Source organism: Lolium perenne, chromosome 7 (genome assembly GCF_019359855.2).
Source record: "Lolium perenne isolate Kyuss_39 chromosome 7, Kyuss_2.0, whole genome shotgun sequence".
NCBI lineage: Eukaryota > Viridiplantae > Streptophyta > Magnoliopsida > Poales > Poaceae > Lolium > Lolium perenne.
In genome coordinates, this window is record NC_067250.2 from 215,840,243 (window position 1) to 215,853,160 (window position 12,918).

Consider the following 12,918-nt stretch of genomic DNA (forward strand, 5'->3'; position numbering starts at 1 on the left):
CATCTACATCGCCATGCCTGCCTCCGAAGTGATGTGTGAGTACTTCATCCCTAGACTATGGGTCCATAGCAGTAGCTAGATGGTTGTCTTCTCCAATTTGTGCCTCATGTTTAGATCTTGTGAGCTGCCCTACATGATCAAGATCATCCTTATGTAATGCTACATGTTGTGTTTGCTGGGATCTGATAAATATTGTATACTATGTTGAGATCGATTATATATTCATGTCATATGTTATTTGTGATCTTGCATGCTCTCCGTTGCTAGTAGATACTCTGGCCAAGTAGATGCTTGTGACTCCAAGGGTGGGTATTTATGCTCGATAGTAGGTTCATGCCTCTATTTTTCTAGAAGAAAGACAATAACTTCTAAAATTGTAGATGTATTGTTGCTACCAGGGAGAAAATAACAATGTTTTATCCAAGGATAATTCTATTATTTACTTTACACACATTTCTTAATGTGATAATCTATTGCTTGCAAATTAATACTAAAAGGGGTTCGGACGATAACCGGAAGGTGGATTATTAGCCATAGATGCAGTTGGTTTACGGTCTATGTATTATGTTGTAATGCCCAAACGAATCTCATAGTAATCATCTTTTCATGTATGGTCGGTATTGTTTCAATTGCCCAGCTGTAATTCGTTCACCCAGCATGCTATTTATCATTATGGAGAGACACCTCTAGTGAACTATGGACCCCGGTCCTTTCCTTTACACTAATAAATTCATCCACTGCAACCCTGTTCTGTTTACTTTCTGTAAGCTCTGTTCTCTTTAATTACTGCAAACATTTCTTTCCACTCGATACGTCTAATCCTTTGTGTTCATTAAACCGGTGAGATTGACAACCTCACTGTAAGTTGGGGTAAAGTATTTTGGTTGTGTTGTGTGCAGGTTCCACGTTGTTGCTGACGTCGGTAGTGCGCCCTGCCAATAGTCAGCCAGTAACACCTTCAAATGTCATGCCTTTCTCCTACTGGTCAATTAAACCTTGGTTTCTTGCGAGGGAAAACATGCCGCTGTGCTCATCATACCTTCCACTTGGGGTTTACCAACCGCTTCCATCAAGCACACGCCATCGGGCGCAAGCAAGGTGGGTGACCTCTGGTTTCGCAAGATCCATGCCTTCCTCGCGCATGTTGGCGCGGAGGAAGGGTGGCCCCATCGAGGAGGGCCATGTGGAGTGGTTCATGCGGCGCTTGGTTCCAACCACGTATCGTGCATCAGCCCCACTACCGATGGAAGATGGGCCCTCGCACACGTTCCCTTGTCAGACGACGGCGGGCCAGCAGCCCTTCCAGGAGGGGTGGCTCCACGTGGCCAGGTCGAGGTGGCTAGCGAGAAACCGCCTCTCCCTCCCGAGCTTCTCGGTCTAGGGGGGTTGCGCCCGCGGCCACTGACGCCCTGCTGCACTTCCTGCCGGAGGATGTCGGAAGCAACCCGGTCGTGGTCTCTTGGCTTGTCCAGCTGGTGGATCTAGTGAGTTATTCCCTGTGCTACCACCGGTCGACGATGTCCGCGCTATGAAGGAAGCATGCCCCTAGCGGCAGTGGCACCATGGCACCGTCCGCCTAGGAACCGAACTATGGAACCATTTTTGAATTTGAAAACATTTTCAAAAAACTGAAAATTTTATAAATTTGAATAATTTTCTATATTAAACATTTTCAAAGATCGACATGTTTAAAACCCGAGAAAACCTGGCAGAACTATGATATTAGGGAAGAGATACCAAAAGAACCGACAGAAGAATACATTTTTTTATGGAAAACACACTTTATTAGGTACGCGAGCCGCCTCATTAAAAACTTTCCAGTCCCCTTCGGTACCCTGGTAAGGAAAAGAGTGCGTCAGAAATCGCTGCTCGACGATCATAGGTTCGTTACAATCGGCTAGAATATTTCTACAAAAACCCTCAGGCGGTCCATTGAGCCACACACGGCGGCCTGGTTCATCGTAGATAGCGCTTCTCGCTAAAGCATGCGCCTCCTTGTTCGAACTCCCGTCCTTCGTGGATGAAGACCAGCTCCTGGAAATTCTTCTTCACCTCCACGATTTCTCAAACTATGTGAGCGTAAGCTCCCATAGTGCCCCTCTCCAAACCTCTCACCATGTTGGAGCAGTCGGTTGCCACCCGAACCCACCTCAGAGAGAGATCGCCAGCCAGAGCACACGCCTCTCGGCATGCAAGCATCTCCAGGGTCTCCGGGTCAGTGCTGTCAGGGAACACAAGTGATGATGATCCCATATACTCTCTTTGAGCACTTCTAGCGATCACATCCACTGTCCCTTGCCCATTCTTTTTACCCACACCAGCGTAGACATTGATCTTCACATGACCTTGCGGAGGTGGGATCCAACAAGGTGCAACAGCTGTGACAGCCATAGGAAGGGCTTTCTTTTCTTGCTTCTTCAAATCTGCACAAAATAATGCGCAGACAAAGGACCCTGAAAGACATTTTCGTGAATGGCTTTCCACCTGGCGTGCCAAATTAGGCTAGACGATAAACCTTAGTGTCGACCGTACTGACAACTTAATCATTGGCCTGACAGGTCATTCATGATCCTGACAGTACAATCATTGTCCCAACACACCTGACGCGGTGGTTGACAGTCAAGACAACCGACACATGACGGTAATTTCCGTCACAACGAGTTGGGCTAGCTGGATTTTGGGCTTGGACTCAGCCATCACGGATCCATGACAGCATGCTCAACCGTCAGCCAGGCCATCTGTGATGCGATGTTCACCATGGATTTCAAAACTGTCAGTATCACGTGCCCGTGACGGTATTTTGACATTCACTGACAAGGTAAAATCTTTAGCAAAAACCGAGTATGTTGTAGTGTCCTTGTGATATCTATATTTCTCCAACTCTATCAACTTCATGAATTCACAAAGAGGTGGAGAAGATTGCAAATACACATTTAATATTATTAATGTCAAGCACTCAACAAATATTCATTACAAGTGGAGACACATACCGGCCGGTAGTCACCTGGGTTTCTTGGTTTAGCCTTGTCATGTGCATAGTTAGAACACATCCAAAACCTCCTTCCGTATTTTTCATCCCACTAATCATATTGCTTGGAGACACAAAGGTCACCACACCAACAACAAACCCGTTCCGTCTCTTGGGAAAATTGGATGGCCAAAGGTCAGCAGTGTGCTTCCACTTCATCAGTTTCTCCTTCGAACCGAACGACGCCATACCTACAACAAATTTCAAAATAAAGTTACTGTGAACGATATTCGAAAATTAAGATAAGCAAACAATAATGAGAACAATAAGCGAACCAAATTGCCTACAACAATGTTTGAAAACTAAGATAAGCGAACAATAATGACAACAATAAGTCTTGCCATCTACAAAATAATTATAAAAATCAAATGCATCAAAATAAATATATTAATTATAATCTTCACATGCCAAGTTTTCCTAGATATAGAAATAATATTAACTAGATCTATGATTAAGTAGATCTATAAATATATTATACATTTGAAAACGACAATAACAATACCAAGATCCACCTACACATGGCAAGATTGACACCAAATCATAGTCGCATACCATAACTCTAACTAGCAAAAACAGGGCCAATGTCTAATACTAAATCTAGAGGCTAATAAAATTATCATTGGCCATGTGAAGGAAGATAAACTTTAAAAGGTTAGCGCCCTTGTCAACGGAGTTGAGGACGCGAATCGCGAGCCCCCTTGCCATGCTGGTAGATGTTCAGCGCCATCCCTATGGGCGCTACCATGAAGAAAGTAGTGTCTGAAGGAAAGACGCTACTAAAAAGATTGAATTTTTTTAAAAAAGATCAAATTTTGCTGATCTTTTTGAAAAAGGATTAAATTTGTCGAAATCGACCCGTGAGGATAGCCCCGAGCCCGCATCCATGTCAAAATAACGCACTCAGATCACGTACACAATTAGTACGTGGCCCATTTATATTAAGAAAAAAATAGTACGTGGACCCATGGCGTTTGTGAGCCAGGCCTGCAGAGGACCTCCGAGTCCGAGACGGGTTCGTCCAAATTCGAGAAAATTGCGTATACCAGCAATCCTTGGGGCAGATTTTGCGCAAACCAGTGACTCAAGTTTAATTTTGCACAGACCAGCGACTCTAGTTCTAATCGTTGCAAGCAGCTGTAAGGATCCGGTTATATGGTTAATATAGTAGTATATGATAAGAAAGGCCTATCTTATTAGGACATGGTGCTTTTGCTCCTGATGCATATGATTCCATTATTTAAAATGCATTTCAAACATATTTAAAAATATCAAAAAAATTCAAAACAAAATGTTGCGCATACGTCTCCACGTCGTACGTGTTCACGAAGTCATTTGAGGAAAAAAAAAATGGATTGTTACGTGGCTTGTGCAAAAAAGACAGACAAATGCCATAAAGAAATATCATTTTACTATGGAGCCGTAAGCGAGGACATAGAATGTGGAGATATATAAGCTAAAAAAAATCTTCAAACTTTTTAATATTTTTTAATTCATTTTTTTACGTAAAGGGAGCATATGCACTGGGGATCAAAAGTGCATTTCTGTATCTTATTAGGTCATCTCTAATAGCCGCTGCATAACGGACCGTACGCCTCGTAGTCCATGTCGTCATCGTCGAGGTCCTCAAGGTTCGCCTCAATGCTAGCACACCGCTCCTTGTGTTCGGTCTCGAACCACCTCGCCCACAGTGGCGAGTCCACGACGTAGGCTTGGTATGTGTCGTCAATGGAGTCCGCGTCGAGCTCCACCTTCACTGGGAGCGGCTAGGGCCTCCCATGGCGGCGGACGCAAGGACTACATCGTTCAGTGATGACAGCGAAGGCATGAGCAGTCCCAGTTTAGACGTTTGTAGGATATATAGCATTGGGTATGTCCCAATTTATTTTGCAATTCATAAAACTCATGAATTTTTTTATCATTTTAATTTTTAAATAAAGCGAGCATGGAAGTTTTAGAGTAAATAATCCCTACTCTATTAAGATTAGGTTCACGTTAGGTCAGCCGATTAAGTGAAACCGAATAATTGGATGTCCTGTTAAGCGGTCATTAGAGCTCTCTGCAATATTCTCTCAAAGAAGCACTGGTTTGCGCAACAAAAAATTTAAGTGATTTGTCTGTGCAACATCCTCCCCAAGAGTTGCTGGTCCTTGCAATTTCCTCTCCAAATTCCGAACCCACACACGGAAGAAAACAGTGGATCAGTCGATCCTGTCTCCGATCCGAGTCCCGCTCCGGGTCGACATCCACACCTGCGCGCCAAAGAAAAAGGTTCTTGCTTTATAATCTCGACACCCCACCAGGCCACCATCACCATCAGCTGCTTCCCCAATTTGAGATCTCGCGGCGTCCTGAGTAAGGCGGAAGAGGCGCAGAAGATCAGCTTAACCGATGGCCCGCGTGGAGGGTTCATACCATCGGCGCAACATGTCGGCGGACGAGATTGCAGCCAAGAAAGCGGCGGCCGGCAAGGATTGTCCGCTGAAGCCGTGCACCACCACGAAAAGGAAGTCAGAGGAGGCGGTGTCGGCCGGCGACGAGTGCCCGCCGGAGCCACGCATCACCAAGAAAAGCAAGGTGCAGGCGGCGACGGTGGCCAAAGGCGAGGAGGCTCCGGCGAAAAAGATGACCCGGCTGCCGCAGAAGGAGGTTGCTTGGATCCTCGCCCAGGAGGCCTTTGAACCTGACCATCGCGTCCGGCCTGAAGTCAGGGCCCTGAGACGCCTGCGCCGTGACCTGTGGCCTCCGGCGGAGGAGATGTCCCGCAGTTACATCGCTGCACGGGTCTTCATTCAAATTGAGGAGGACTTCGCCGAACACCAGGCCTGGGTCCGCAGACAGTACCGCAGGCATGGATACGTCGAGGTGGACGACGACTTCCTCGCTGACAGGGCCAACGCCCGAGCAATTTGCGACAAAGCACGGGACGAGGCATTCAAAGACGTGGACTTCTCCGGCATCGAGGATCTCAAGGAAATGTTCATGGACTTGTGGTCATGAACCCATGTTATTTGTCTACGATCATCGATCTAAGAACACAGTTGTAAATTTAGATGTCATGTGTTTTTCTGTCTTATTATGATCAAAGGATATATCATTGTATCGTTACTGTCATCCACCATGTGATCTGGGCAGTGTTGAACCATTTTGTGTAATATAATAATTCAGCGAGTTATGTTCCTCTTTTTGAGATCATGATGTGGTTCTATTCTTACCTTGCATAAATGTGTGCTTTGGTTTGCAGTTTATCAAATCCCTGAGTTACCTTCGATGAACACCTTCTGTGATAGTTCACTGCCTTGGCAAATCTATAAGCGATGATCCACCCATAGTCATAGGTTTAACTTTAGCTACGATGCTCTTTCTGTCTTGTCAGAAACTCAGAATCCAATAGGTCTTGTTACGATCCAATGAAGAACGCATCGTGTAGTAATTTACTCATGATGATGATCTGGGTTCGGCTCTTACATTGCCCTATGAGTTTGCAGCTTATCCACTACATTACCTTGGATTTTATGCCCTATACGTTTGTTGTGTTCCTAAAAACTAGAAGTTCGAACATACGCGATTTTTGTCTCTTCGTCAGTTAGTTTGTGAACAACTGTTATCATGTTTTGGTGGGATGCAGAACTTGCAGGTCTTGCTCTGTAGGTGTATTCTTGATCATCTATTCTGGTTGGTGAGAGATAAGAGGGATCCAGAGTTGCAGACTCTTCTCTCTTTCTTTTTGACTCTCAATTGCACACAGCACTAATTCCAAAATGATTCTCTAAACATTTTTTTGACACAATGATTCTCTAAACATAAGTTGCTTAGGGCACTAACCCGGCCTTCAAAGTAACACGAAGATATAGTCATATTTAAAAAAATCAGAATAATATTAATATCTATTAAAAATATATACCACGCAAAACCTAGCAATATCAAGTAAGATCAAGGAAGAAAAGGAGAAACGAAAATGTCAAAGAAGACTTTTTATTGACAAAATACCATGAATGTTTTTAGGAAATATCCTAAAGTTGGATAGCAATGAGTAAATTTAGACAAATGGAAATTCAAAAAGCAAATCTTTAAAGAAGTAATTGAAGAAAATTGTTAAATCATTACGTTCTTTTTCATGATTTTCTTTGGAAATTTTCCTCAAATATATTTGCTAACAATTTTATTTTATTCCCCTGCTTTATCTTGTAGTATATCATGATGAAATTGATGGCATGACATATGCCCTTTGTCGGTCAAAACCACTTTTGAGTAGTCAAAAACTCAAAATCATTCGAAGAACCAAAGACATGTGAAATTAAGAGTTGAAGGGTAAAAAGTCCAGTTTGAAGTTGGAGAGCCAAATTTACATCGTGTCAAAAGTTATGGACCACAAATATAATTTTTGCCTTGAAAAATATGGGTGCTTCTGGTTAGAAGCACGAGGAGCACCCTAAAGACAGGAGAACATTACACAATCCATTTTTTTTCGAAACGGATGTAAAAGCTTTGTCCCATACACAATCCATCTTTTAATACATGAAGTGAAAGTCACGAAGACACGCTTTCAAGAATGTATCCATGTCTAAACGGTTGTGCTTTATATAATAATGAGGGTAAATAGAAGGAAGAAATATCTGTATAAATAAAAATAAATTGGTAGCACTTTTAGCACATTAAAGATGATGGCCTGGCAAAATCGATGGTCACTATGCTACTTTGTACTAATAAACAACATCATAATCAAGGCCGCATACATCCATGATGTAGAGACCCGGTAATAAAGCTTTTATTTTCTAAAAAAGACATAAAGCTCCATGGAGGTTGATAAAACACTTTGCGGAGAAGATTTAACAGGTCAGTGTACCGGAGCCTTACTACCTATTCCACGATACATAATTACACCCAGTGCTATTTTACATGAGTATTAGCTAATCCGCTATCTATTCGATTGTACAAACAAAACTTCCTACATTAATTTTAATCGTACTACACTCCTGGATGCACCGCGAGAAGGTAAAATAAACAGATTTTTACAGGCAACCTAATTCGAAGCTTAGGATGCAGATTTTCGGCAGCCCGTTGTAGGCGAAGACCATATCAGGACCGTCTACAATCCTGGAGATTCGTGCCACGTCGACGTATGCAATCTCCTGTTGTCAGTTCAGTTGCTAGAAGCAGAGAAACAGCCTCGACATCTAATCATCATGTAACTACAAAAGGAACAAGATAGTACTGTCACTTGACAAATAAATGCAGTAAACTTTGTCAGAACGAACGGTGTGTAACTGTAATGCAGTGCAGCATAAAGAAACACACCACTGTTCTTCGTGTCGCTTTTGTCAGCTCTGGAGTCCTTAGTAATGTAAAGCCTCTTCACTGAAGCGATGAACAACCTGCAAAAACATATGCAAGAAAGGTCGATCAGTGACAACTTCAACTTCTTCCATAAAGAAATTGCCACGCTCAACATACTCCCATGGGACATCGCCGACGAGCATGCGGTCGCCCTCGTTGTCCTCATACAGAAGGATGTAGTTCTTCATCCCACCATTGCCCTTCTGACGCTCCAGCTGCTCTCCATCCTCTCTAGTTGCAATCCTCCGATGGCCATCTGAAATCAGCCAAGTACCTCATATATGTCAGTGACATGAGCAGTATGGAGTTTGATCATGCATGGAGGGTGCAGTGCAGTGCAAACCAAAAATACCTGACAGGAAGCCATGGAACATGCTCTGCAGAGCCCCGGACAGAGAAGTGTAACTGTGGTGCGCATTGATGTCGATCTTCCTCCCGACAGCGTAACCTTCCAGGTTCACCTTCACAAACATAGCTGGCCTCTCTTGTCCTGAAACTCCAGTGTTTCCATGGTCTTCTTCTTCTTCAGAGCAGGGTTCCACTTTGCTCAGATCTTGAGAATATGCAGACCTTGTAGATGTGGTGGACAGATTCTTGCGGAATGTGCACAATGGTGGCCATCCGACCACTTGGGGGCGATCTTCTCTGAAAATTGTGAGTGGAATTTGATGAGAAGATGGCAGACAAGCAAAGATTCACCACCTCTTTGTATGTAATTCGTGACAACAAGGAATAAATCAACTTGAGATGGCAGTACATTAGTACCACAATACAATTCCAGTTATTATTTCCCTCTTTTACCTTCCATGTTTTATTATCTTCACATGAAAATTATTTCTCTCCGCATATTGTGAACTATTCTATTCTCTATGCTTTGTTTACATGTTTTTCTTATGCTATGCCAAAATCTTACAGAGATCAAAACAGGCACAAACATAAAACTGTTCATAGATGAGCCCTCTTTTAACGAAAGAATTTTCTAAATTCATATATCATGTTTCCATGACAAGACTGCGAAGAAACAGCTATTACTTTGTGCTAAATGATAACCAAACCTTTGCATGTGGCTCTCATTAGGCCTCTGCTGAACTTGCTCCAGGGCTGCCTTGTCTTGCCCGGAAGACAGGCTCCAAGGGTGCACTCCAACACCAAGCCATGGATTAGTAGTGCCTCCACCACCACACAGGCCATTGTCTGAAGAAATTCCAAGCCTAAGCTCAAGGTTGTTGAGGACACCTTCCTGCAGTTTGCTAGCATCTACTTGCTCGTGTTTCAGGCTTGATGCAACTGAAGAGCTCTTCATGGCTTCTCCCAAGCTGTAGCTCTAGTAATTTACTACCAGCTGTATGTGCAATTTGAGAGAGTGTGTGAGAGAGGTCTTTATGGTGTTGAGGTAACTGTGAGATGGAATAATTAAAGGTAAGTGAGGGGGCAGATGATGAGAAAGGCAGGTGGCTTTGTGGGGAACCTTGGTGAGTACTAAAGTGGACTAGTGGGGTCTAAGTCTAACAAAAGTATGAAGTGATAATGATGGGTACAGAAGTATTTACTGAGTTACAAAATTTATAGTACAGGTTTTGATTCCATAGTATCGCTCACGTTTAGCTTATGTATTTTTTAAAGAGGATGCGAGGAGCAATGCCTGTTCATTGAAGAGAGAAGCAGAGTAAATAAATTAAAGTTCATGTGCTCATTTAAGTTGTGCTATCCGGGATATTTGGCGATAATGAAATAAAGACCATAATCACATTCAGTCCATCAAGATTTAAAGTCCAAGTCAAGTGTAAGGAGAAGTAAGCAGATACTCGGAAGTGCATGAAACTGAATGGAATTGAACACAAGTGGACGAGTGGATGTACATCTCCTCCTTATCGAGTTTGTCTGACCTTGTGTCTCGGGGGGGATGCAATGACTATTGGAGCTCCAGCTGAAACCTCAGTCCACTTGAAAGTGAGCTTGCTCCCTGCACTTTGCTGTGTTTTCTCCTTGTTCTGCATGGAATTAGCAGTTTAGATAGCAGTAACACTGAACCTGAACATGCTCCTGAAGATGCTTTCTTACCTTTTCTTCATTGCATTATGCAAACTCTAAAGCATAATCGTGAAACACATGTGATCTTCTGTTGTGATGAATCCCAGGTTAGCGAATGTCCTCATCTTGAACATATTCTTAAGATTAGATGGAAATTGTTTCAACTAAGGGAAGCTCAATACAAATGTCTATGTGTTCCAGGATAGCGCTGTTTGTGCTTTTGTTTCGGTTTTCTGGCTCACACATGTAGTTTATTAGTAATTGCAAATGAATATGCACTATATTCTAATGTGTCATACATGTTAACACATTGGTCAACCAAAGCATTTATCCGTTTTAATAAAGACAGAAAACAAATACCAGTAACATTTTCCGGCCATCAGAAAGTGTTGTTGCGGTGACATAATGAAAAACAATTTCCCATCGCTTTTGTTTACTAATGAATATTTGTCAATCTGCAGAAAATAATTGATATACTTCAGGTAAACTAAACATGATTTTCCATGTTTTCTGCAACACCAATAATTTTCACTAAATCTAGTACCTTTATCAATTCTGCATTCATGAGCCCTTAATAAATTAACTAAGAAAATAATTTCCTTCTTTCTGCTATACTTACCAAAGATATATTAGATTTATAACCAAACTCTATCCATGTCCGTTACAACTGACAGGTTGGATTAACTATGCTTGCTCAGTTCTCTTTACATTAATGCGAGCAATGCATATGATTCCATGCTGCACCTACATATGCCTCTCCTCACCGACTCCTAAGAATCTATGAAATTGTACCATCTTTGTATGTATATCCTAGAAAAAAAATGTTACTTTGTTCCTGATCCTCTATAAATCGACAGCTCCTCACATTCCATGTTAACATACTGTTTAGTATCTCTTCTTTACATGTAAAGACACTGGAAAGACACTCATCTTTTCATTTATCAGCTTTACCACTTGCATGCATCTGCTTTATTGAGACATCTAAGATGTTAAGATCTACTAATATATGCATCAGTACAAAGTGCAAACCTATGGGCTATCTCCCTAACTAAGTTCCGTTCCTCCATGATTGGCCTGCCTAATTACATGCTAAAGCAAGTGTATAACGATTAATTGTTCACCCAATAGTATCATGTCCCATCTAAAACCCTCGTTATACAAAATTCACCGGAATAACTACCCTTTGGTACAGATTTCATTCTTAGTGCTTAAGGAGTAGGCAGATGATAGGCGATGCAAAAAAAACATGTCCTGTCTGATCTACATGCCATGCCATTTGCAGAGCGTAAGTGGAGTCGATAATGAGAAGCTTTTGTTGACTTATCTTAACACCGCATAGGATTCAAGCTCATAATGATGAGTGAGTCAGGGATGCTCTGGTTGCTCTGGCTTGTGCTTCGATTTATCGTATCTTCATAACTGTAACAGTACAAAAGTTACTTGAATATGAAAAGTTTCAAGTAATTGGGAAAAGGTAGAAGTAGACTGGATTGATACCTCGTGTACAAGTTTGCGGGTAGCAGCTCCTCTACGGATGTTACGATTGCCTTCTGCCGAATGGCTGAGTACAGTGAAGAACATCAAGAACCATTCAGGGGAATGCATGAGTGCATGTTCTAGTTTGCACTGCGCCGTTCTGGCATTTTGTATAGTTATTTCTGTTAATTAACACGAAATTTAGTGAAAAGAACAAATAAAGAAGGGAGATGTGAAAGGAAAAAAATATAACAAAGCGACACTTGTTGGGACAAATTAAAGCAGATTAATCAGATGAACTGAGTGATGGAAACCAGAAAGGCAAATGCGTTCATCTGGGCACCATCATAAAAAAGTAATATTATTTTTCTTTTGACGAAAACACAAAAGGCATAACTTCCAGATGCAATCCATGTTCTTCACTTCTCCGCCGAACCACATTATTGCCAGAGCACTGTCACAGCAACGCAAAAGAGAATGCGGGGTTCTTTGGCAGGCAAATGATCAAACACCTGGTGTGCAGCGCGGTCTCTGTAGCTCTAACTTGTCAGCCACTAACTAGCTACTCCTCGAAGATGATAACGTCTAGTGGATCTAGTGGTTGTAAGCAAGTGATCGAACACCTGAGGCGGTTATTACCTATGTGCTGAAGAAGATAGGATGGATTGACCCCGTCAAATCTAACCAATATCTTCCAACCTTTTCAACTCCTCTTTTTTCGTAAAGGCGATCGCTTTGCAGGTTTCAACTCAGGACAAGAGAAATGCAAGGAGCGGAATGAAAGAGACGATGATAAGATATGATACGGCAAAGGGTTGACTTGTATCTTGAGGCCTTCAGCAACGTTGCTTCCAGATATATAACCATTTTTTGCTAATTTTCAATTGTCCATTTGGATTGGGTCCGTGGTAGCAATAGCTTGCAACATGGGTTGTAACTATTTCCTCCGTCCAACAAGGAATGTCTTCATTTTATTTAAATTTCGATTTATGTTTAGATGTATAATACATCAAATAGATAAAGTTGAGATTCTTTGTTGGTCAGGGAGA

The 12,918-nt window shown here is 42.2% G+C and overlaps 1 protein-coding gene across 2 annotated transcripts; it reads right to left on the bottom strand.

Moving 5' to 3' along the window:
- Nucleotides 1-7,773: 7,773 nt before the first annotated feature.
- LOC127314214 (auxin-responsive protein IAA25) lies at nt 7,774-12,679 on the bottom strand. 2 transcript variants are annotated; one of them, XM_051344671.2, is made up of 10 exons: nt 12,509-12,679; nt 11,891-12,051; nt 10,754-11,812; nt 10,424-10,481; nt 10,249-10,353; nt 9,418-9,704; nt 8,715-9,007; nt 8,480-8,618; nt 8,324-8,400; nt 7,774-8,217 (listed from the first exon to the last, which is right to left on the bottom strand). In XM_051344671.2, the coding sequence occupies exons 6-10, from the start codon at nt 9,663-9,665 to the stop codon at nt 8,210-8,212; spliced, it is 765 nt and encodes a 254-aa protein (XP_051200631.1). In that variant the 5' UTR covers nt 9,666-9,704; nt 10,249-10,353; nt 10,424-10,481; nt 10,754-11,812; nt 11,891-12,051; nt 12,509-12,679; the 3' UTR covers nt 7,774-8,209. The 2 variants fall into 2 exon arrangements, with proteins under 2 accessions (XP_051200631.1, XP_051200629.1); XM_051344669.2 differs by lacking the exon at nt 12,509-12,679 and adding an exon at nt 12,267-12,401 and having other exon boundaries at nt 10,424-11,812.
- Nucleotides 12,680-12,918: the final 239 nt, after the last annotated feature.

Bases quoted from the DNA above. Each gene is read 5' to 3' on its own strand.
- LOC127314214 (XM_051344671.2), bottom strand. From the start codon at position 9,665: ATGAAGAGCTCTTCAGTTGCATCAAGCCTGAAACACGAGCAAGTAGAT. The intron at 8,619-8,714 runs GTATTTTTGGTT...GGCTGATTTCAG, and splicing joins GTTCCATGGCTTCCTGTCAG to ATGGCCATCGGAGGATTGCA. The intron at 8,401-8,479 runs GTATGTTGAGCG...ATGTTTTTGCAG, and splicing joins GTCGGCGATGTCCCATGGGA to GTTGTTCATCGCTTCAGTGA.